At 42.3% G+C, this 22,713-nt stretch overlaps 2 protein-coding genes across 5 annotated transcripts in view; one reads left to right on the forward strand and one right to left on the reverse strand.

Annotated features, from left to right (window-relative positions):
* On the forward strand, positions 1-5,178 carry RPL31 (ribosomal protein L31). Its single transcript, XM_064646286.1, has 5 exons — positions 1-129; positions 779-895; positions 2,438-2,563; positions 4,469-4,581; positions 5,107-5,178. Exons 2-5 carry the CDS (start codon positions 789-791, stop codon positions 5,136-5,138), a joined length of 378 nt encoding a protein of 125 aa, XP_064502356.1. The 5' UTR covers positions 1-129; positions 779-788; the 3' UTR covers positions 5,139-5,178.
* Positions 5,179-5,740: 562 nt separating this feature from the next.
* Positions 5,741-22,713, reverse strand: part of TBC1D8 (TBC1 domain family member 8) — a 50,853-nt gene continuing 33,880 nt past the window's right edge. For 3 of the 4 annotated variants that reach the window (XM_064646273.1, XM_064646274.1, XM_064646275.1), the window contains exons 7-20: positions 21,946-22,140; positions 20,523-20,705; positions 19,982-20,132; positions 18,709-18,923; positions 17,766-17,883; positions 13,295-13,580; positions 12,714-12,843; positions 12,318-12,416; positions 11,704-11,772; positions 10,120-10,360; positions 8,810-8,875; positions 8,128-8,217; positions 7,870-7,970; positions 5,741-6,704 (exon numbers count right to left, since the gene is read on the reverse strand). In XM_064646273.1, the coding sequence (XP_064502343.1) occupies positions 6,246-6,704; positions 7,870-7,970; positions 8,128-8,217; positions 8,810-8,875; positions 10,120-10,360; positions 11,704-11,772; positions 12,318-12,416; positions 12,714-12,843; positions 13,295-13,580; positions 17,766-17,883; positions 18,709-18,923; positions 19,982-20,132; positions 20,523-20,705; positions 21,946-22,140 (2,403 nt within the window). In that variant the 3' untranslated portion in view covers positions 5,741-6,245. Of the gene's footprint in view, positions 6,705-7,869; positions 7,971-8,127; positions 8,218-8,809; positions 8,876-10,093; positions 10,361-11,703; positions 11,773-12,317; positions 12,417-12,713; positions 12,844-13,294; positions 13,581-17,765; positions 17,884-18,708; positions 18,924-19,981; positions 20,133-20,522; positions 20,706-21,945; positions 22,141-22,713 lie in introns of those variants that run through there. The other variant, XM_064646276.1, reaches the window with a different exon arrangement.

The following is a 22,713-nucleotide window of genomic DNA, read 5'->3' on the forward strand; positions in this document are numbered from 1 at the left end:
CCCTCAGGCCAGCCCCGCCCCGCGGAGCCGCTCCCGGCGCCGGCGCAGTCTGTTCCCACCCTCGTCCCGGAAGGGCTCCTGTTTCCCAGAGTGCCTCGCGCGCTCCTTTCCGGCCTGTGCCCGGGCAGGGTGAGTGCTGGTGGGGGCCCGTCCCGCCGAATCCGCCTCCATCCTCCCCGCAGACCCCGCGGCGCGGGGGGTCCCTGGCCCGGCTCGGCGCGGGGGGCGGCCCGGTGCGAGGGGCACCGGCTGGGAGCTCCCGGCGGGCCCCCGTTCGACGGGAATGGGGCCCATCTCCTGCCCTCCCCCCCCGTCTCTCAGGCCCGGGGAGGCCTGCGGGACAGATGGGAGGTGGATACGGCCCGCGCTGTCAGTCCCTGGAAGGAGCCGCTTAGGCATCGTCATGTTCATTCCGGGCCGGGCTGAGCTGCCCTGCCGGGTCTCCTTGAGGAAGGAGGGCTTTGGACACACAGAATCAGGACGGGGCCATCGTAGGAGCGCTTGGGGCTGGCCGGGAGCCCGCTCTTCATGTGAGGTGGTCATAGTATCGGGTGTGCTTCCTGCGCCTCTCAGGCAGATAGAAGTAAAACACTTGTGATATTGGAAAGCTGCTGCGTGTAGCCTGCGACTGGTGCGACCCGGGGGTTAATTAGGTTTAGGTTTACGGTTCCGAATGTGGGAGTTGTGTGGTTCGTAAGGGCCTGGGGAGGACGGGAGGGAAGGGGACGGGAAGAGTCCCGAGGGAAGTTGGTTTGACGCGTGTACGGATGTTTTTCAGCGTTGCTCAGATGGCTCCTGCAAAGAAAGGCGGCGAGAAGAAGAAGGGGCGCTCTGCCATCAACGAGGTGGTAACGAGGGAATACACCATCAACATTCACAAGCGGATCCATGGCGTGTAAGTTGTTGTTATCCCTTATGTTAAGTGGCATTAGGATGCGGCTTCGATAGGTTTTAAAGGGCAAAGGAGGACTGTCGTTATTGCATGTTGTTTGTGGTCTCTTGTGCCTCGGTTGTGTCCCGAGGAAGTAGCTCTGTACCTGTGCAGCGCCACACTTTGTATGTGGCTTTCTTTGCTGGTGAGTGTTCCAGGACTTGAACTTGAAGTTAGATCTGTTTACTTCTGTGCACAGGTTGTCATTCTTTCCCATGCAAATGTTTAAAGTTTAGCCCACTGATTAAGTTTTAGAAATTATATGGTGCTGTAGTCAAATGATTGGCTTTGTGCTTGTCGTGAAGTCATGTGAGGTGTAAATTCGGGTATGATTTGAGTTAAAAGGATATTTGTTGTGTGTAGATGGAATTTTACCTGATAAAATGTTGAACCTCGTAAAACCGTGTAGTAGTGAAGTATTTGAGAGGAAACTCTCACCCTTGCATCACCCTTGCATTCTGTGTATGGCTGCAGTCATGTGGAAGACACAAGCTGAATCAAAATGATTGGGGAAATGGCTGAAGTTAACTTGGAGAGAAATGAGGCAGTGAAATATTGTAAAACCATGGGTGAGAAGGGGAGGCAGTGGTATTTTTTAATTGGTGGTAAGATGTTCTGGCCTTGCCTGTTGATTGGCAGTTCAGTCTGTTTTAAGGCAGATGATCCTGCTATCCACTTTTCTTTTTGTGTTATCCGCTTTTTGTGCATGGTGTGTGCTAGGGCTGCAATGCTTTTTGTTTAATGCTTGTCTCACTTGTAATCATGCACCCACTTCCCATTTCTAACACTAAATATCAACAGCGATGTGCAAATAATACTAAATATAACCCACTGTGGGACCTCAGGCACTACTGATACAGCTTCATGTCACAGTGTGAGTATAACATATATGGCAAAACACTTCACAGTGCAGCTCTAACTTCTGTTGTGAATGCCCAGTCCTGCAGGATCTATCCATAATGGGCGTGAGACAAGCTATACTGGTAAAAAAACCCAGTTCTGATGGTGGTACTGGTGCCATCCTGCTAGCATGAGAGAAAGTAAGTACTGTGTAGGAGAAGCTGTTATTCAGAATAATGTCAGTTTTATTCTTCTGCAGTTTATTTTAATACTGTTACAGTTCTGTCAAGTTTGTATTACTATTGTTGCACTGCTTTTCTCATAGGCCTTCTATTCAGTGTCTGAAACCTCTGATCTCTCCAGTAATGTTGTGATCTTCCAACACACTGACATTAAAACTGAAGGCTCAAGATTCAGGAGATCTTGGGGTTGCATAGTTTTACTGAAATTATTCTCCCTAAGTATACGAGGTTTCTGTTAGGCACAAGGTTAGTAGCTGCCTACCAGGGTAAAAGTGTAGTCATGCTGTGATGCAGCTGTTTGTCTGCTACTGAATACAGTTCTTTAGGTTGTATGTTTAGAGAACACCAGCGAATGCTGCAACGTGCAACATTGAATGCTGACAGTGTCCTGAAGTTAAAGAAATGGCTCTTGTGTTTGTCCTAGGGGCTTCAAGAAACGGGCACCACGCGCTCTCAAGGAAATCCGTAAGTTTGCGATGAAAGAGATGGGTACTCCCGACGTTCGCATTGACACCAGACTGAACAAAGCAGTCTGGGCTAAAGGAATAAGGTGGGTTTCTGCAGCTTTCCTTACTGGGTGTGGAAGGACTTGGAGGGGTAGAAACATTTGTATGCTTCTTGCAGTGTTTGCATTTTCTTTGCAGATGCGTTTTTCTTACAGCATACATGCCAAGCTAATCTTTCTGTCAGCTCTGTATTCTGGTCAGTTCTCCCAGCATATTTGTAGCAAAGCTTTGGCAAACTCTGGGACTGAAAGAGCTTCCTTCTACTTCTAATAAGAATAAAGTGAAGAAAAGAAGGAATGTGGGTTTAGGGGTGGAGGGTGGGGGAAGAGAAAGGATTGGGGTATTGTAATACTGAAGTACCCTGACCCCTATCACAGCAGACACTTTTTATGGCCTTTTAGTGATACCTTTGGTCCCAAGATAGGTGCCTGGGATTTGTGTAGTGTGTCTGAACAGGATTAGATTTTAAAGCCTGCTGAAATGATAAATGCTATGCGAGGTGGTAAGTAGGTGTGTTTTAAATAGGGCCATTAATCTTTTCTTCAAAGGACAAATGATAAGTAGTTTGAGGGTCAAAAACTACAGCTTCCATTAAATCACTGCTACAGAGGCAGCTGATTTGGCATTTGACATGTGTAAAGATGATCCGAAAGAACTGCTGTGAGGAGTGGAACTTCTTAAACCATAATAAAAAGTTAATTGGGATTGATGTTTTGAGTGATGCACTGGATACACAGAGTTTTAAACCATGTCTTTTGGGAGTTGGATTCCTGAGTCATATTTACAGTGGTTTACCTGGTATTGTGTGACCAACCCTTCCTTCAAAAGCAGCGTGGGACTAAGTTATTGGGTCTTGTGGACAGGGGTTTTCTGTCTTTCCTGTTAAACTTTACAGTTCATACCAATGAAGAAGTAGCAGTGGAAGCAGGAAACAGCATAACTTCAGAGGTTTGTAGTGAGGCTACTAACCAAGACTTCCTTATATTAACTGGTAGCAGTGTGGTCTGTGGAGCAAGAAGTCACCATATCTGTCTTTCCAGTTTGAGCTTGCAGTTTTTACTGGTTAGAATACATAATGTATGCAAAGTAAGATATCATCCTCTGGAAGGATCAGGAGTGGCTAAAATCACCCATGTCAGCTCTTACGATAGCGAGTGACTTACATAAAGTATGAAAAATGCTTTTGACTTGTGTCAGGAAGGGAGTAAAGCAAAGCAAGTTCCCGTGTCTTGATTACTGTGTACTGCTACACTGTGACTTCCCTGTTACAAACAAAATCATCTGTGTAATTTAGTTGTGATTCCAGGGGCTTAGTGAGGAAGCAATGTTGATCAGTTGTGTGCCTCTAAGTAAGATCTTCGTTCAGGTTAGACGCTCACTTGAATTTCCACGTGACTTCTGGCATACAGATTGGGCAGTACTTTAACTCTGGACAGGGGCCTTGGGCTTTCACAGCAGATTGGTGGGGGTTTCCTCACCATTTTCTATTGTAGTAAGAAATGCTTGTTAGTAACAGCTGCTTGCTGATCATGTTCATGGTGTTCACGTTCACATTCATGATGATCATGTTCACTTCATGATCACCTTCGCAGCTGACAATGAAGTGACAGTTTCCTGGATCAGTAGTGGACAGATGATGCACCTACTGGATTATGGATTCATCTTATTCAAGGCTCACTTGAATCCTACCTCCTCACTTTATTAAAACTAAACAAAAAAACCCCTAAAAATCTCTTTTAAGGCAAACAGTACAATCTCTTAAAGGTACGGGATTTTTCTCTTACTATGAGGGAGAGATAGAAAGAGAATTGACTCATCATGTCTTTGCACAAATAGGCAGAGCTTAAGAATTTGGGAGGGGGAGTAATTATGGAAAAAAGAACTTTTCAATGAATTCACAGGTTTCAGTACATAGTTAACTAAAAATTAATCTGCCATCTTCATTTTAGGAATGTTCCTTACCGCATCCGTGTACGTTTGTCCAGAAAGCGCAATGAGGATGAAGATTCACCAAACAAACTGTACACACTGGTCACCTACGTACCAGTGACAACATTCAAAGGTGAGGAAGGTTGCATGCCATCTCTCATGCCATGTTTCTCTGCACAAGTAGCAAAGCAGGACAGCTCCTCCTGCAGTACAAAATTCAGATGAAAAGCATGCTGAAGGGGCAAAATGCTTGCTTAAACTATGTCTGCTGTAGAAACCAGGGCTGCTAGCTTGCCTGATCTGCATTAAAATGAAAACAGAATTTTGTGAAATAGTCATGTAAATTTTGAGAGATCAAGAAACACTGGCCAGAGTTGTTAGGGTAGTTTTAAGGTTTGTTTTCCCATATAAAGCCCATCCTCTGATGTCAAAAGCTCAGGCAGGTAGAGCCCTTTCTGCTTGTCATCTGAGAAAAATCAATTCTGCATATAAAAAAACCAACTTCATGTTGTATCATACTTGCCTATATAGTTTGCTTCTCCAGAAGTAGATCAACTAACTAGCTTTGAAACAGCTTCACATTTTCTTGTGAAGACTTCCATATACTTTAAGGGAACTGTCTTAGTAACAGGTGGTGATACAATTTCTTGTTTTGCAGGTCTACAGACAGTCAATGTGGATGAAAATTAATCAGATTTGTATTACAATAAAAGGATAAAAAGAAAGTTTATTCCTAAGTTGTTGTTTTTATTGTCCAGCCTCTTCAAGCTCTCACCTGTGAAACATTGAGTTGAACAGGTACCAACATCTTAAAGTATCTTGTTTTCTTTAGACTTGTACATAATGGTGTAATTTGCTTAATTAAAGATACTGTAGACTTCTGTTACATGTGAATGGAATAAGGAGAAGATGTGAATGTTCTTTGTGGATGGCAAAGTCCTAGTGCTTTTGTTCTGTTCCTGGGGCAGTAAAGAGACACTACACAGGTATTTTAAGTTAAGGCCAAGTTTGTTTAAAAAACACAAAACAAGGAAAACCCAGCCAAAACTGATGGCTCATATATTTCATACATGTAATCTCTTGTGGATGACATAAGTTCCCTGTATTTAGTCCCCTGCTGGCCTCGTAGGCAGACTCAGTAGGCTTCTCCCAAAGCAGCTCTGTATGCTACATGGAAACAGCTTTCTGACTAGTGAAGTAACTGTGATCATGCTAGCTCAGGGAATCTGTGTAATGAAGTAAGGATTAAAAGTACTTACCTTCCATAAATCAGTAAATACTGTCAATGCCAGTCTTGTACAAAAAGGGTTTATTGAAAAGTGCATGTTTTTACAGACAAACATCAGAAGCACAGTCCATGTACATTTATCATTTGAGCAAGACATACAAATTGGAATACAATCAAATATATTAAAATAGTTTCAATTACCAGCATTGAAACAGGTTTCAGTATTAGTGCAAAAAAAGGCAACCCAAACTGCAGACAGCAGATGAGAAGTGTTTTCCCCTGTTTAAAAAAAAAAAAAAAAAGGACAACTGGAGCCAGCCTCTGGTCTCCCAGCGCGGAAGAGGGCTTCAGTGTCTTCACACTGTAGACAGATGTTTCCTTTTACATTCAAAACAAGAACATAATAAATCAATGGCACAAAACAAACCTACGCACCCTTTAGCTTTTAAAGCTCTTAAACTGAAAACCACAGACCAACAAATTATCAGAAGTCCACTGCTAACTGAAAGCCTTTTACAATATGTGCTTTGGCATAATTTCAGTGCATTTCAGTTTTTACATGTTTGCTGCTACTGCATGTTTGGTTTTGTATGTTCATTCCGTGGTGAGCAGCTCACTCCATTTGTTTTGAGACTATATTGATTTAGCTTTGCATTCTCAAGTTTTGGTTTCAGTTCTAAGGGTTTTTCAAAGAAGTTAACTAATGATTGTTCAGTCAGGAGGGATGCTAAAATATGTTCAAAAGAGACAGTCCAGTCCCCTTCAGTCACAGGAGAAGGTTGAGAGTCTTTGTGAGGGGTCTTCACAGTGTCAGTAAAAACAGCATCCTGGTCTGAAGCAGAGGCCTCGGGCTGTAAGTCCTCAGTGAACTCATCTGATCCACTCCCCAGGCTGATGCTTCTTTGTCCTACTTCTCCAATCTGAAGTAACAGTGTGGTCACAGTGGCAATGGCTTGATACAAATCATTCTCCTCTGGATCTTCATGAAACATGCTGTACAACGTCTTGCAGAACTGAATAAACTCTCTCTGTAAAGGATGAAAAACCAACATCAAAGTACTGAACAGCCATGTTATGGGATCAGTGCAGGAGTCAGGGGAGGGCACGGTACTGCAAAGGCAGGCAGAATGCTGTGTACATTTATATGCTCATTTATAGCTTCTGCCTGCTTTTAAAAAATGCTAGTGAAGGGATTTCAACCCCCACTGGTGCTAGGAATCCTTGTGCTGAAATCAAAGAGGGAACAGAGCAGTGAAGTATTCTGATGCCTTGATGAAGGAGATCTGGACCTGCCAGGTGGCCAGAGGGCAAGTGAGATATAAGGCAAGGGATAGTCCCTTACTGGTGGCTGTTACACAGAGTGAGTTATAACCAAAGTCATCCACAGGCCTGCAAGCCACCTCCCTTCTGTTTCTCTCCCATCTTTCCCCAGATCTTTTTCTTCTGCCAGCAAAATTCAGACATCTTCCCAGCCTCTCTCCCTCCCTCACTCACCCATCACAGGTGATTATCAGACTAGAGAGGATGTTTCCATATCCTCAGTGTGATGCCTTTAGGAGAGCTCATGTGTCCCTGCTGAGCTGACAGGTGAGATACATGCCACCCATTTAAAACTTTATGTACCAACACCAGTTTGTTTTACTAATATGGGACCCTTTTCCCTCCAGTAGATTTCCTTATGCCAGCAACATAATAAACAGCTACTGGCATTAGGGAGGAGATAGTAAGATGACAACAGCCTTCAGCTGTTTTACTTCATGCAGTTTTAGTCAGTGTTTGGCTATGACAGGGCAAGTCCCAGTTGGTGGTGGACTAAGAAGTCACTGGTTTGGTGCAGAGGAGGTATGGGAAGACAGAACAGCAATATGCATTCCCGGGAATTCTTGGGCTTAGGAGGAGGGCTTTATCCTGCCTGCATAAGCCTGTTTGCTTGCCTGTTCTGCTGCAGGTGAGTGTAAATCTGAAATTCTATTCACCAGACAGTCTGAGTAGAGGGAGCTGCTAAAAAGGTAGCTGAGAGTTTTTAAACACATGCTCCGTGGATCAGAGGACCCCAGTCCTTGATGCATGAAGGACTGAATCTAAGTACAGGCTGAAGTCACACTTTCTCAGAAAGAGGCAAACTATTGTATTCAGTCGTTCCATTTTAAGTACACTTACTTAAAAACAGATTACAATCTCTAAGGTACATACCTGGCTCATTTTTGGCAGTTCTTTTTCAGTTTTAGTATCTTTTTCTCTGGCTAGATCCTTCAGCATCTGCTTCAACTGCTTTTGGTAATCTACTGCATCACCTTTTTTTGGAGCAGACATAAAAAGGAGAATTAATTTTCAAGTCACTGGAGTAAATTTACATTTCAAAATAAACCCCAGAGAGCAGAGATAACATGGTAGGGATCACAAGTGGGTTATCTCATATGCACACACATTAGAGAACCATTTTGGACATACCATTTGATTTTCCAATCACTAGTGGTCTTGATGTTGACAGCAAAGGATTCTTTAATGGTGACTGGCTGTCTCGCTCATTTTCTGTGAGAGCTATCCAAAAAAAGTGACAAATGTAATCCTTTGAATTCTGCATAATGGTTATTTATGTTTCTAGAACTTAGATATTTGAAGAAAGCAAAATAATGGGGCAAATAAGTTTTTAAATACTTTTAAGTATTTAAAATTATGTTACTGTAAGTAAGACTTATTCCGCAGTTGGAAGTTTGCCAAGAATGGCACATTTAATTAAAATCTCTGAACAGAGGAACTACCACAGAATTTTGTCACCTGATCAAAACTGGATCAAGATATGATAAGGAGATCTCTACTGTACATGGAGTACAAGCCATTCAAAAATGTTATTTCAGTTCATATTTTGTCTGGAAGTAACCATGTAATTGGTTGCAAAAGATCTCTGAATGCAGCAGATGTGTGAGCTTTGACATTGTAATCTATAAATTTCATCCAAAAAAGGTTTGACTGGAGTAATTTGTAAAATGTGGTGAGCGTAACTACAAATGTACATCCTATACACTCCCAGTTGGAAGGAAGCAAGATTAAGATTTTCATTAAGCAGCTTTTTCCCAAAAGCAAGAGATTTTTTTTGGAAACAGAGGTATTCATTCTCTTTCAGATTTCTTACCCGGTGGGATATGCAGCTTATATAGTAACTTTATCTTTTCATTCATTTCTCCATTATACATGATATCTGCAAGGCAAAAACAGAACAAGAAGGAAGTGAACCAAAGCACGCACTTCCACAGTTTAAAATAAATCAGGCATCTCTCTGTGCACAAAGGATAATTGTTTACATGGACAATAAACATATGGCCAGTGTATTACTTTAAGTTGTGCCTGTCAATGAGGAACAGCAGGTGACAGCCATCTGTTTGGTCTTTGTTCTTGTAAAGTAGATTGGGAGTACCTAAGCCTATGGAGCTTCAGCATTGTTTAAAAATATCATGGAGGATGGCAGGGAATCTAGCAAAGGCTGTTTGCTGTCACAGATTAACAGGAATGTGAGGGGGGAGAGACAGAAAACTCTGGGGACATGATATTCTTAGTATTTCTCCCCTTCAGCTCTTATGCTGTTCTATAGAGTAAGCCCAAAGGAGATACCTATTTAATATAATTCACACTTTCAGTGACCACTAAAAATAAGATTCTAAACTTTCAAATGCACTGAAATACTGTGAAGAACTTTTTTAATTTAAAGATGTATCCAACTCAGTTGTATCAACTCAGTTGAATCAAAATCAAATAACAATATAATACAGAATGCCTTAAGGTTCACATAAAAAAATTCTAAAAATCTTAAGTGGCAAGAACAAAAATGTATGGATTTTTACTGAAGCTTTGAATGTTGATTCAGTTTTTCCCGCTTGAGATCAGGCAACAGTTGAGATATGGCACTTTCTCTTCAGCCAGATTTTGGGACAGGCAGCCTCATCTCATTAGGACAGCTGGTGGCCTCAAGACCAACCCAAGCACAGCCCTCAGTCCCTGCTGGCCAGATTTTTTTTGTTCTGCTTGAAGTCAACGTGTAAGGCAAGCAGCAGTGTTTAAGATTAAGTCTTTAACAAGTGGTTACAAAGAGATATACTGAGATTTCAAAGATATACTGACAGCAGCCATTGAGTAGAGAGGATTTCCTAGCATTCCATACAGACCCAAGTATAATTGTAATTCATACAAGATTTTAAACAAAATTACTCTTGTCTAAGATATCAATTTTTTAATACAAGATTCAGTCATCTCCTTAGGCTGTCTTTTAAATCAAATTGACTTTGGGTGATTGGAACACAAAAAATCAGTAAAGGTCACTGATAAGGATAATGACAAGCCCTAAAAAAACATCCTCCCCGGCCAGTCATACGGCATTTTAACATTCACATCTCTCACACATGCCATCCCCTTCTCTGCCCACCTTCCACCCTGCAGGTGAGCTGATACCTAAGCAGCTGGCGAGCCCCTTGAATTCGATGAGCCGGTCCATGTTCTCATCCAGGAGCCGGAAGGTCCTTTGGGCGAGGACGTCCGTGTGCTCCCCGCAGGTCCAGGGCGACACCAGCCTGTACAGGTTGGTGAACTGCTGGGCATCGATGCGGTACTGCTCAGCGTACGGCCGGCTGGGGTCGTGCCGCTCTGCCACCGGGCTCGTCATTTCCCAGTAACACCTTATTAAATGTTCCCTCTAGGAGAAATCGGAGGCGGGAGAGGGGTTATTGCACTGCACAGTGTCAGAGAGCACCACCAGCAGTAAAAGGCATTCACATCAAACTGCTGTAAAATGCTCGGAATTCTCTTTGCGTGAGGTGTCACACTGATACCAAGACCATTTCTGTGTGAAAAAGCAAATCTTCAATCAGAGCAGCCAACCGCTCCCACAATTTGTAAAGGATAATTAATACATTTGAAGGGAGACCGTGCAAATTCTTGGAATAAATTCACTGTGGGCTACTGAAACTCTGTTAGCCACATCTGGCCCAGGATGTTCCTAACCAGCCAAAGGTACAGAGGGTCACAAAAAACACAGAGTAAGCATTATACAGGCTTGACCTGCTCATTTATTTTCTCTCAGACATCTCCATTTGGATACTGTACCTCTTAGTCTTCCCTTAGGGAGAGGCAAAACAAAGAGTCCTAACGAAGCAAGCTGTCCTCAGGGAAGCAAGGAAAATAAAGAAAAAGGAACTGCCACCAAGAAATTAAATAAGAGGAGTGTGAGCCAGTTAAAGCTCAAAACTAGCAGTGAGCAGCAGGAGCGAAGCACTGAAAAACAAGCTCCAGCAGCATCATCTTACAACCACTAATGGAAGGAGGAGCTGCTCTTAGTGACAAAGCTGTGTAACACTAACAACATACCACAGTCATATTCTCAGTATTTATGGCTGTGGACAATACACAAAAGAAATAGTCCATTAAGGACACTGATTACAAGCTTGGACCTCTAAATCAAGTACAGTTGTATTAGCTTAGATGTCCCTGTCTCCAAATAACTTTACTACCAAGTTTTGTCAAAATATCAGCTTGACAGAAAGGAACCGAAGTAGAAACTCCTTTCAGTTTAAAAAAAAAAAAAAAAAAAGAAATAAAACTGTTAGAAATTAGGAACAAATAGCAAGGACACATGTTTGTGGAGTTTTCTTTCCCTTGTGGAAAACAGTCTGCCTTTAAACAGCATTAAGAAAGCAGGACTCAAAAGCACTGCCAAGATCACAGTGAGCAGAGCTACATATTATTTAATTTATTCTGCATGTGAAAGTTACCAGAACCTCACTTGTCAGGGACCATTTCCAAGCAGCAAGTTATAAAGGAAACTCTGGAGCAGTTCTCCTCTGAAGGATCTGTGCATTACTTACTACTCCTCTTTAACAACTGCGCAACCACGGAAAGCACAAAATGGCATGATCCCATCCAAACAGCACCGCCCAGGCACAGGACATGAGGTCCAGGGCGGCAATGCAAAGTAACAGCTGGAAGTTACACCCAAAGAAGCCTCAAATAGTGCACTGCCTGCTTTTAAGGGAGACTGACCTTGAACAAGTCATACAATTCCTCTAAATCTTCAGGAAGAATTGAAACATCTGGGATGACAACTCTGAGCTTAAAAAGAAAGAAAATCATGTTAGTGACAGTCTCTACTGCCTTCATCGCTGACATGGGCAGGCCCATGAGCCCTGCAGGGACTGTACTGACATGCTACAGCTGAAACCACAGTGTTGAAAAATCTTTGCAATGTTTCCCCCTTCTTTAGGTTCGCCAGTTGGACAGGTCCATTGAAAGAGAAATCCCTCAAGGGCTATTACAAACAAAGACAGGAAGTCCCTAAGCTACAGGTCACAGGAGGCCAGGGAAGCATCGCATCGTGCTCTGTCTCTTCTTACACTCTTCCCCAGGCATCTGCCCGGGGCCAGCCATGGTCAGAGACAAGGCACTGGGCTGGATGGCCCTGCAGTTGTTCTTAACTGTAAAGCCACCCTAGAAAATAATGCACAAAAATCCTCAGCATCCCAGGAAAGAACTTCTTCCAGGGACAGTAATGATTCTCCCTTGTTTCAAGGCCTGATGGCACCTTTTTAAAAACTAAACCGGTGTGCCCCCAGAGAGGCAGTGTTAAGCTACCTCAGTCAAAGTAATACCCTACTTACCACATTTTGCTTGGTTGTATCTTCGTGGCTCTGCAGGACACGGATTCGGTGTTTGTAGCGCATGTGCTCTATCTGTGCCACAGAGTGGTCTCCAAATTTCTACAAGAGAGGAAAAAAAGTTTATTATTTGTGTAGTATTTTGTGATATTTGTATTTCTCATTTACTGGAAATAAAACTTTTAAAGTACAGCAGGACCTTGAAGAAAAAGCATACCCAGCCTCTAACTGGTCTCTCAGTGTAGGTATTCATAATACACCTAGTCTTGTGCATTTGAGCACTTTAGCTAAGGAATCTGTAAACGCTTATTAACTTCCAGAGCATCCATGTTAAATTTAACCTTTTTCTTCTTTAAAATTCTAACTTAACTGACCAGTAGATACAGAGCAGTATTTTACCTCATAGGAGTCATGAATCAGGTTTGCTATTTCAGTCACTGGAGAGGCTTCCTGGTCATCACTAAAGAATGCGTGGTGATTACCAATAGGTGGTAGAGGGCTTTCCTCATTTTTGACATGCTCTAAAAACCTGAAGAGGAGAAATACATAAGAACACAGATCACACTGCACTATGCTCTTCTCAATTCAAATAAGCAAACAAGTCTTATAGCTCAGACTTAGAAATAAATTGGGTTTGGGGCAAGCTTGGCTTTTCAGAAGTGGCTTTGTGATTACTCATCTGAGGAACAGCAAGCCAGCCAAATGACTAAATGCTGCCCAAGGAAGAAAACTTCTGTCTCCTTGAAGTCTGGAGCAGGAAGCCTGTCACTCCAGGGAAGGCACGAAGAGCAGCAGTAAATATTGCACGTTGACACAGTCAATGCATGTCTCAGCGCTGCCAGGAAATTTCACAGGACATCTCGTCCCATGTACAAAGCCCATTGTTTAAGGCAGACACTGCAAAAGCAGCAACAGCAGCAAGGCAACATGGAGGGTCCTGCTGGTGCCTAGATGGAAGGAGCACTCCTGCATGGCCATACCTGCTCAGGATCATCAAGGCCTGCCCATCGTCCTTGCTGTTACACAGATCCACAGCATTGGCCTCCAGGATGGCCAAGCCCAGCTGGAAAATGGCTTTGATGCCATCATAGAAGAAGCAGTCTACAACATTCACAGCACTTTCCAGGGGCATGATACTAAGGAAAAGGGTAAGGAACCAGGAAAGAGAGATGGAAGCTAAGGCTGTCAGATCCTTCATATGTTCAGCCAGCTCCGGAAGTTGCTCTTTTATAAGCTCTTCAAACACCGATTGGTCTACCTGAGCACCTGCAAGTCACAAAAAAACAGTATTAGCCAGGACTGATAAAGAAAAAAATATTCTTTGAAGGTAATCATTGCTGCCAACTATCAACTGCAAGAGTTTCTTAAAATTTAAACTGACAAGTTACACATGCATGTACAAAGAAAAATCTCATCATCCTCCAGCTGTGATCTCAGCCCAACCCTCATGTCCATAATCCTTACTGTACAACTTTCTGCAGAAAGAGTGTGTTGATTCTCCTAAGTGTCTTTAGGGTGCAATGAAATAGTAATAGCAGCAGCTGTTGGTTTTGGCTACCAGAGCAAATAGAAATTAAGTGCTAGCAAAAGCAATCTTAAAGCATTTTACTGTTCGATTTGGGATCTATGCAGTGAAAATAAGACCGCACGCATTCCTCTCCAGTGTATGTACTCAAGCAAGTGGGCAGTAAAGCTTTCATTCTAAGTGAGGAAATGTAAGATGGAAATCCAGATATGGCTTACACACACTAAGCAGGAAAAAAGTATTTACACATAAATACATGCACAGATATAAATATATACTTACATGCATAATTATATATATATAAAGAACAAAGGATTTCTGTAATGCCCAGATAAAAGCTTTCCTAACTGTCCCAACCAGTCTTTCCAAAAGAGCAGATCCAGGTTATGCTTTAGCTACTAGCTCAGTTCTGCCTTGTCAGCAGCTATTGTAGAATCAATATAGTTTCTTATCACTGAAGTGGCCTGTGTCTACAAACCAGATCTGCCACATCAGGGCTTTAACCAAAGACACTACAAGTTAAAAATATTCCTGAGTACAAAATGCAGTTGGCTTTTCAAGTATTTTCTCTTTCAAGTTATTTTATTTCTTTCTCATAGTCCATATTCTGTTAATATTAGCAGACTATTTTAATTGCTATGAAATTTCTGAGACATATATATCCCTAGCACTCAAAACTTGTTATTCAAAAGCAGAATATAATCTGGACAATCCGTGGCAGAGCGGCAGCATCTTTTGGCTTTGCATCCAAATCATGGAGAAAACAAAACCAGCTCTGACATTTTGCTGTCTTAGAACTTTTCACATCAAGCCACAGAGAGCTTCTAATGGTGACTGAACAAACATTACAGCACCACAAATCAAAAGTAAGTGCCCAGGGGCATGCAAAGAGCTTTTGAGAAACACATCAAGCATGGTGCTTTGAAGAGAAAGCCTTCTCACATCAGATGGTCATAAGCAAGAAGGGTAAAGAAAACAGGAGAAAACAGACCGGGGTTACTCAATAGAGGGCAATTTTTGTGTTTTGTTTTGTTTTTTTAATAAGCTTAATGCAAACAATTTAACAGCCATAGTTAACACACACACAAAAATTGACTTGGTTTTAGAGGTTTTTTAAGGAAGCCAGAGACTGATAGGCAGATACATATAAAAAGATCATTCCAGACTCACTGGCAAAAGTGAATGTTTAAAAGGAACATGCAATGCTGCCTAGATATTTCACAGATCTTTTTATAATAAGTGTTGACATTACAGATGAAAGTCAAGTAGATGTATTCAAAGGGACTTTTCTGCCCACCTTTTCATTGGGCTCCCAGAAATCATGAAATCTGAGCAACTGAGTCTCTAATGTGTTACAGCATGAGACCATGACGAGGTAGGAAAATACCAGGGCATCCATTTAAAAAATGATGACCCAAGATGCAAGCTAAATGATATCTCCAGGACTGAAAAGGCAAATCAGAGAAATGAAATAAGGTTTTCAGTGTTTCAATAGTTACAGTATCAAGATGATGACAGCCTAACTAAGATAAAGCAGGGTAAGATGGCCTGCTGGTTTATGCAGAGGATAGAAAAGTCATGGTAACACGAGAATAGGATATTCATGACCCTTGCCATCACTCTTGACCCAAGAACAACTTGTTTCTATCTTGCAGCTATCTGCTTATAATTTCCTCTATGCATTGCAGAGGGGAGAAGGAGAGAGGGAATTCCTGAAGGAGGAGCCCTGCCTGCAGGCCTTTCACATTTGCAAGCAGTGAAATGAAAATGCTTGTGAAAGGACAGAGTGGTCACAGATGGAAAGGCTGAAGGAGGGAGCTGGTCATGTTATGCAAGTAAAAAGGTCGAGTAAGACTGAATTGCCTAAGCAATTTTGAAAACAAAAATTATAAATAAATAAACACACAAATAAATAAATAGAAGATTTTGAAAGTCATAAAGAAAAGGCCCAAGAGAAGGCCTGCTATAACCAAGGTCATTAATTCAGTAGCTGTTTTGACTGTAGAGATTACTGGCTGACACTGAAGAGGAAAAGCACAGTGACAGGTAGCAAGGTCAGAGGTCATCAAAGTTACAGAGAGATCAAAATTTGGACAACAGTGTTGGCAGTACAGACAAAGAGGAAAAGTTGGGTCTTGGAAGTGCTATACAGGAAGAAACAATACAAAGTTTAGACAAGGGCTGGTTGCAAATCAAAAAAGAAGGTCGACTGAAATGCGAAGCCAAGAACACTAACTCGGGCAACAGGAACCAGAGGTGGGGCAGGATGGAGAAGATCAGTAGCACCTATTTGGGCACATTAAGTTCTAGGGTAAACCAAAGTCGCAGAAGTAACTGCTCAGTGAAGCAACCATGCTGAAAAACTAGACCTCTGCCATTCAGAGGGAGCAGGGGAACTTCCGAGCTGAAGCTCCCGGCTCGGCACCGTAGTGAGCCATGGCAGTATGTCTTCTAGAGTCACAGCACTCTTTCCTTGGGGTACAGAGGACAGGAAAACAGAGAGACAGGACAATTAAGACTCTCAGCAGTCAAACAATGTACACTGCATCCGTGGCAACTGACAGGCAAGATACAAACCCAAATTAAGCATAACTCAAGGCAGCGATATGGCTGGCCAAGTGACACAACTCATTAGTTTGGCTGTGGAGAATGCTACTTAGGGGCAATAACCCAGCAAGCATCAAAGTTATCAGTAACTCAAGGCACGCTGATGATACCTAGAAATGCACAAGGACAGACAAAGCTGTTTCTCTTTTAATCAAGGAAGGAGGCAGACAAACATGGAAGTCAGTCATCAAAATAGCAGTTTAAAGTCACGTGGGAGACAAGAACCAAAATTCTGACAAGTGGGACAGTTAAAATGCCCAGTCCACTAGTTGAAAATATCAGTGGCATTCAAAGCACCACAAAACATCCTAAGCATCCAGCTAACTTTGGAATAACTCTGCTTGAACTTACTTCCTGCCAGTTCAGTGACAAGACAATAATTGTCCAGCAAGACAGTATCAGAAGGGAGGTATGACAATCCCATCCTTCAAGGAAAAGACTGGAAATACTCTCAAATATCTCCTTCCACTCCCCAGACATCATAAGAGTGCCCAGACCATTTCTACCTCCCAGAACCACTACCACCAGGGATTTCTTCCTATCCCCATTTGCTCCCAAGTGACCCTGATCCCTCCCTTTGCCACAGCAATGGTGTAACACCAGACGGTGTAGCTAAGGTTAGCATAAAAGAGGAAAAAACTATCAAATATTTCTGCAAGGGGAGGAATTCACTGCAAAGAACAAATACTCTTCTTGTATGCATTCCTGCACTTACTGTGTGGAGCTGCTCAGCCCCTCTCTGTGCTTGAGGCAGATGTTTGCACAGCAGTTTTAAAAATAATTGCACTGCAAAGAGCAGGAGACACAGCACACGCAGTGCATGGCACGCTCTGCAGAGTGACAGGGCTTACTTCCTAAATGCATTTCACATTCAGAGGGTTTTGTATCAGCCCTCATTACAAATAGCTAATTTAGGTGCAAACCTGCATTGCTCCAGCAGCCAGGCAATTCAGACAGCTCAGATCACAAATACCTACTCTAGCAGATCTTTCCTAGGTTCAACTTAAACAGCTCAAGTCTCTAAACAAGAACTGTAAGCTTTTCTATTTTTACCTACCAGGCAAAAGTGTCACTGCCTTCTGATCAACAGGAAAGAAAAAGACAAGCTGTAAAGTTGAGCATATATTTATAGATCTTGCAATTCAAACCCTTCAAACCAAAACCAACTCTGGCTGGAACTGCTGTCCCTGCACACCACACAAGTAGATGGACCACCTCATCTGTGGGGTCTGGATCTCAGCAGACCCTGAGCATTTTACTCACCCCTGTGCAGTGTGGCTGCCCCTTCCCTGTCTGCAAGAAGACAGACACGAACTCACCTATCACTCGGTGGTTGAAGTAATCCGGCAGCATTCGCTCACACACAGCAACCAGCAGCCAAAAGGCTTCCTCCTCTTTGGCATACAACAGCAACACGGAGGTCAAAATATTCATAGACTTACAAGGGCAAAGAAGAAAATGGGATTTGTTAGTGACAAAAGCTCAATTGTGGCAACTTTTATAGAAAGAAAAGTAGCGCAACGTGATGTAAACAACTAAAAAAAAAAAAAAAACAGGAAGAAAAAGAGACATAGACAGCAAATACATAATTGCAACCCAAAGGCGTAACAAGTTTTTCAAGCCTTTGTATACTGTTTTTCATATGAGCAACAGGAAACAATGGAGAAAAGCACAGTACAGGATTTGCCTAAATAAAAAGCAGGTAACTGACAGTGCAAGATGTTTTGGGACTGCTTTCGCCCTCCCACTTTCTGTATCAGGACTGGTCTGATGTTAATGAGAATTCAGGGAGCTGCACAGAAATTAAAGTTATTTTAGCTGGCCAGCTGGACAAAGTATTTTCACCATTTATCATCAGTTTTGAAAGACAGTGGCAGAAAGGTTCATGAAGCCTCTGCCCCAGTGTACTACATGAACCTCATCTCTGCAGGCCAATTTGCTCTGTACTGCCTCCAAGTGCAAGAAATGCACTTTTGAACAAACAAAAGCATCAGAAACACTTTTTTCCCTCCTGTAACTCTAAATGCAGTTTGCAAGACACTGAAGGAGTATTTTTATAAAGGCAAAGCCTTTTGTAAAGCCTACTTGTTTTCTGGGGTGAATGACATTTAATAACTAAAATTATGCATTGTTACTAACTAAAGGGACCTTATTTACCAAAAGCACCATTAAAAATACTCCCAGCAGAACAATAAAGCAGAGAGTGGAGAGAAGGAGAAAAAAAAAAAGCAGTGAATGTTATAACCCCTGGGAATTTCTCACCTGACAGTATCCTATTTTGGGGTTCCTGTGTGCGTATGCCGTGAGCACCCTTCTGAGGGCAGCGATCCCCGTCTCGCTCTGGAAGGCGGGGTGCTCCGGCAGCGAGCGGTGGAGGTCACGCTCGATCTCCTCTGTTGCCATACAGCACTTGCCCATGGATGCCTCCACCAAATGTATGTAGTACCCAGGATGGGAGGCAAGATCCGTCTCGGCATCTGAGAGCAGCGGAGAGAGAGACAGGAAGACAGGAGTAGATTAGGACAATGCTAAACTTAGTGTTGTGGAAATTATTGCTCAAAAGGATCTAAGTAAGATGGTTTTCCCCAAAGTCTGTGAATTTACTGAAATTTCCAGGGGGATAAAATCCTAGCAGAATACATGTCTTGAAAACAAAATAAGCATTAGCAAACCTTACATGACAAAACATCATACAAAACACCTTAAGTGAGCAAAAGAGTTGTCCAGCAGAAAGTATTACAGAATCAAAGAATGGTTTGCATTGGAAGGGACCTTAAAGATCACGTTCCAACCCCTCTGATGTTGGCAGGGACACCTTCCACAAGACAAGGCTGCTTAAAGCCCCATCCAGCCTGGCCCTGAACAATTCCAGGGACAGGGCATCCACAATTTCATCCACAATTTCCCTGGACAGGTTACCTGTTCCAGTGCCTCACCAGACACACATATTACTGGGAGAAATGTATTCAGCGGTGTTCACATCCTTCAAGGAGGAAAAGCTCCACTTTTTACAAATGTCTGAACATGTCATATGACTAAACTTGAGATCATATTGTAAGCAGATTCTGGCTCTGCCAGATCTGTCAATGAAATGAGTTGTTTTTTCCATCTCCAGTTTCTGTAAGCCCTGCCAACATTCAACAAGAAGCAGGAGCAGGACTGTTGACTTTAAGATGTCGTTATTTTGCAGTAATTTGATTTCTCTAGGGTTAAATCAATATTTATACTACAATCTAATTACTGCTTGAAGATGAACAATGTTTTATGAAAAAAATTTAAATTACATAGATTACAAAGATGATATTTTGATTCTTCTGCACATCATATGATGTCATCCTGAGACAAAATTTTTACATACTTACCTAGGTACTTCCTTGCATTTATTACTTCAGTTCAGATCATCTCTCTTCTGTAAGTAGTATCACAAGATCCATGTAAAGGACATTTAACTGCCCTTGGGAGTTTTCCTGCCTAAATGTTTTGCCATGTCCAGAATCAGATGATGCCTACAGCCAACATATCTAAGCATGCCCACCTGAGAAAAGCAGCCAGAGTTTGCCTCTTAAGGATTCAGGAATTCCCATAGCAACAAGTTTTCTGATCTTCTCTGTGCGAAACATGCACACAGTTCTGCCGTATTCTACAAAATGATCATCCCACAGGCTTTCTTTGATTTGCTCCCTAGACTGGGAACAAGAAGATATATTTTAAAAGAACAAATCATGTGCATGTGAGAACTGGTAAACAAAAACATTTTACATATTAGAAATTCTGCAAGGTATTTCAATTACCAATGGAAATGGGAAGCCTGCCCTAGGGACTACGACTTTCCCCATTTTGCATATCCAATTCACCACACAGAGAGAAAAATTATAAATATTCACCAGAACAAAATGGGGGCGGAGTGAGAAGAAAAAAATTCAAGCAAATAAAAAGCTGTTATCTCATATCTAACTTCTCCAACCAATACAGAGTGCATTTTACTAAAAATGTGTATATTTCTGAACATAACCTCAGCTTTTTTAAAAACAAAAAACTCCCTAAAACACCTACAGCTTCCCCCAAATGTTACATACCTTTCCAAAATCAAGGCCTGATATTCCTGACTGATGAAAGTCTGACCTTAGTGCTTCTGCATTGAGCAAGTAACTGTTCTCCTTTTCACATTCACTTCTCTCCTTCATTTGTGAAGCCTCTGTTCCCAGATGTGCAGGCTCACCATCCCTCAGCACACACATGGATCCAAAAGCAAGACTGTTCTGCAATGTAGAATCAAAGCGGTAATGACTAAAAAGAGGCTAAGAACTACATCCTCAACTGTCCTCAAGACACAGAGCTGGGTTACTCTTCACCTTTTGCATTAAAACCTTTCACACCTTTTAGGAGGAAAGGTCTTACTCAAGACTTTATACAAATTATTGTTCATTTGCATGTTAGGAAAAGGGTTGGTACTTTAAACCAAAAGTTGTTAGCAAATGCTAAATGTCCTTCATGACAAGCTACCAAACAGTCTTTTACTATTAGGATTTGAAAGACAAAATCAGAGAACAATTTAGGTTGGAGAGGACCATCTTTTTCAATCCCCTGCTCAAAGCAGGAGCTCTCAGACCTGGTTGCTGGGGTCTGTGCTCAGTCAAGGTGAGTAGCTCCAAGAAAGTAGAGTCCACAGCCCTCTGAGCAGCCTGGTCCAGCTCTGTCCACCCCTGAGGGGAAATCTTTCTCTTTTTATCTATTCAGATTTTCCCTTGCTGCATCTTGAGGCTGTGGCTGCTCATCTTTCACTGGTGCATCCAAGATGAGTCTGCCTCCATCTTCTAATTCCCCACTATCTAGCGGTAGACTGGCTGAAGAAGTCCTGCTCCCTCAACCTCTCCTAGTAAAGCATGTACTCCATCCTGTCTTGTAGCCCTTCACTATACTCCAATTTGTCAGTGCTGTTCTTGTGCAGTGGACACAATACTCCAGATCAGCTTCAGAAGTGCTGAATAAAAGGGAATTGTGACATCCTGTGACCTTCTGGTTACAACCCTCCTAGTACAACCTGATATAGTGCTGACCCTCAGTACTGTAAGAGCACACTGCTGACTTATAAGCTCGACTTGCTGTCCACCATGAGCCCCTCACCTTTTCCACATGGCTGTTCTCCAGCCAGCCAGTCCCCAGCCCCTCCTGTCACATAGGGCTACTTTGTCAGGTTTCACATCTGCTTCTGTTGAACTTCACAAGGTCTCTATCAGCCCATTCCTCCCTATTGCTGAGGTCTCTGTGAAGGGCAGCCCTGCTGCCCACCATATTCACTGCTTGTGTGTCAATCACAACCTTGCTGAGGGTGTGCTCCATCCCATCAGACAGGTCTTTAAAGAAGGCATCAGATATCACTGGCTCAAGATAAATCCCCCAAGGAAGGCAGGATAATGAACTAATGGAAAGGGGAAAAAGAGGGAAAGGGATGAGAGGGGGGAGAGGTGGGAGAGGAAAAGGAAGAGGAAAGATCAGTACCTGATTGTTATTTTGCAAGTTGTTGCAGTGCACTGGGTTGATGGAATTCACTTCTTTTAGCCTCTGCAGCAGGTTCTCCACCAAAGTATCCCGGTCCTTCAGCTCAATGAACTGAAATGCTGTCTTGCTCCTTATGCTAACAATTATGGGGTTAGGGAGAAGGCTTGTGTCCTCCATCTTCTCTATACTGATTACCTTTTCCAGAAACATTATAGAAAACACATTTGGCACCACATCCACAGAAACACCTTCAAATATTCTACATGTACCACAACATACAAACACAGCATTCATAAGCATGTATGCTTTAAATGTGGTTATTCATACTGGTTTTCCTTGATCAAACACATCCTACCACCTGAAGTTCATGGTCTCTTTAGATGCTCAAAACAGATACCAAAAAGTATCCCAGATGCCTTTTTTTTAATAAATGACTTTGCAGCCCAATTCTGGACAGTAGACTGAGGGGAAAGATAAGAAAGAGGTGTATGATTAAAAAAAGCTCTATAAAAGGATCAACTTGATCAAATTCTGGGGGATGAAGGAAGAAATTTACTTTCACACTTTTGAAGATAGGGAGAAACAGCTGTTTTATTATTTCTGATTAAGTATATAACACTGTTCTCTTATTGTTTTCTGTTTTTATAACAGAAGGTAAGTTGCTACAACTAGGATATGATTTGGATGTTACTCTGTTATTACTCGAGAATGAAAGGAAAGCTTTAATTAGGAGATCATAACAACATTGTAACCACAGCAGATCAGGCA

Source organism: Pseudopipra pipra, chromosome 2 (assembly GCF_036250125.1).
Source record: "Pseudopipra pipra isolate bDixPip1 chromosome 2, bDixPip1.hap1, whole genome shotgun sequence".
Taxonomy (NCBI): Eukaryota; Metazoa; Chordata; class Aves; order Passeriformes; family Pipridae; genus Pseudopipra; species Pseudopipra pipra.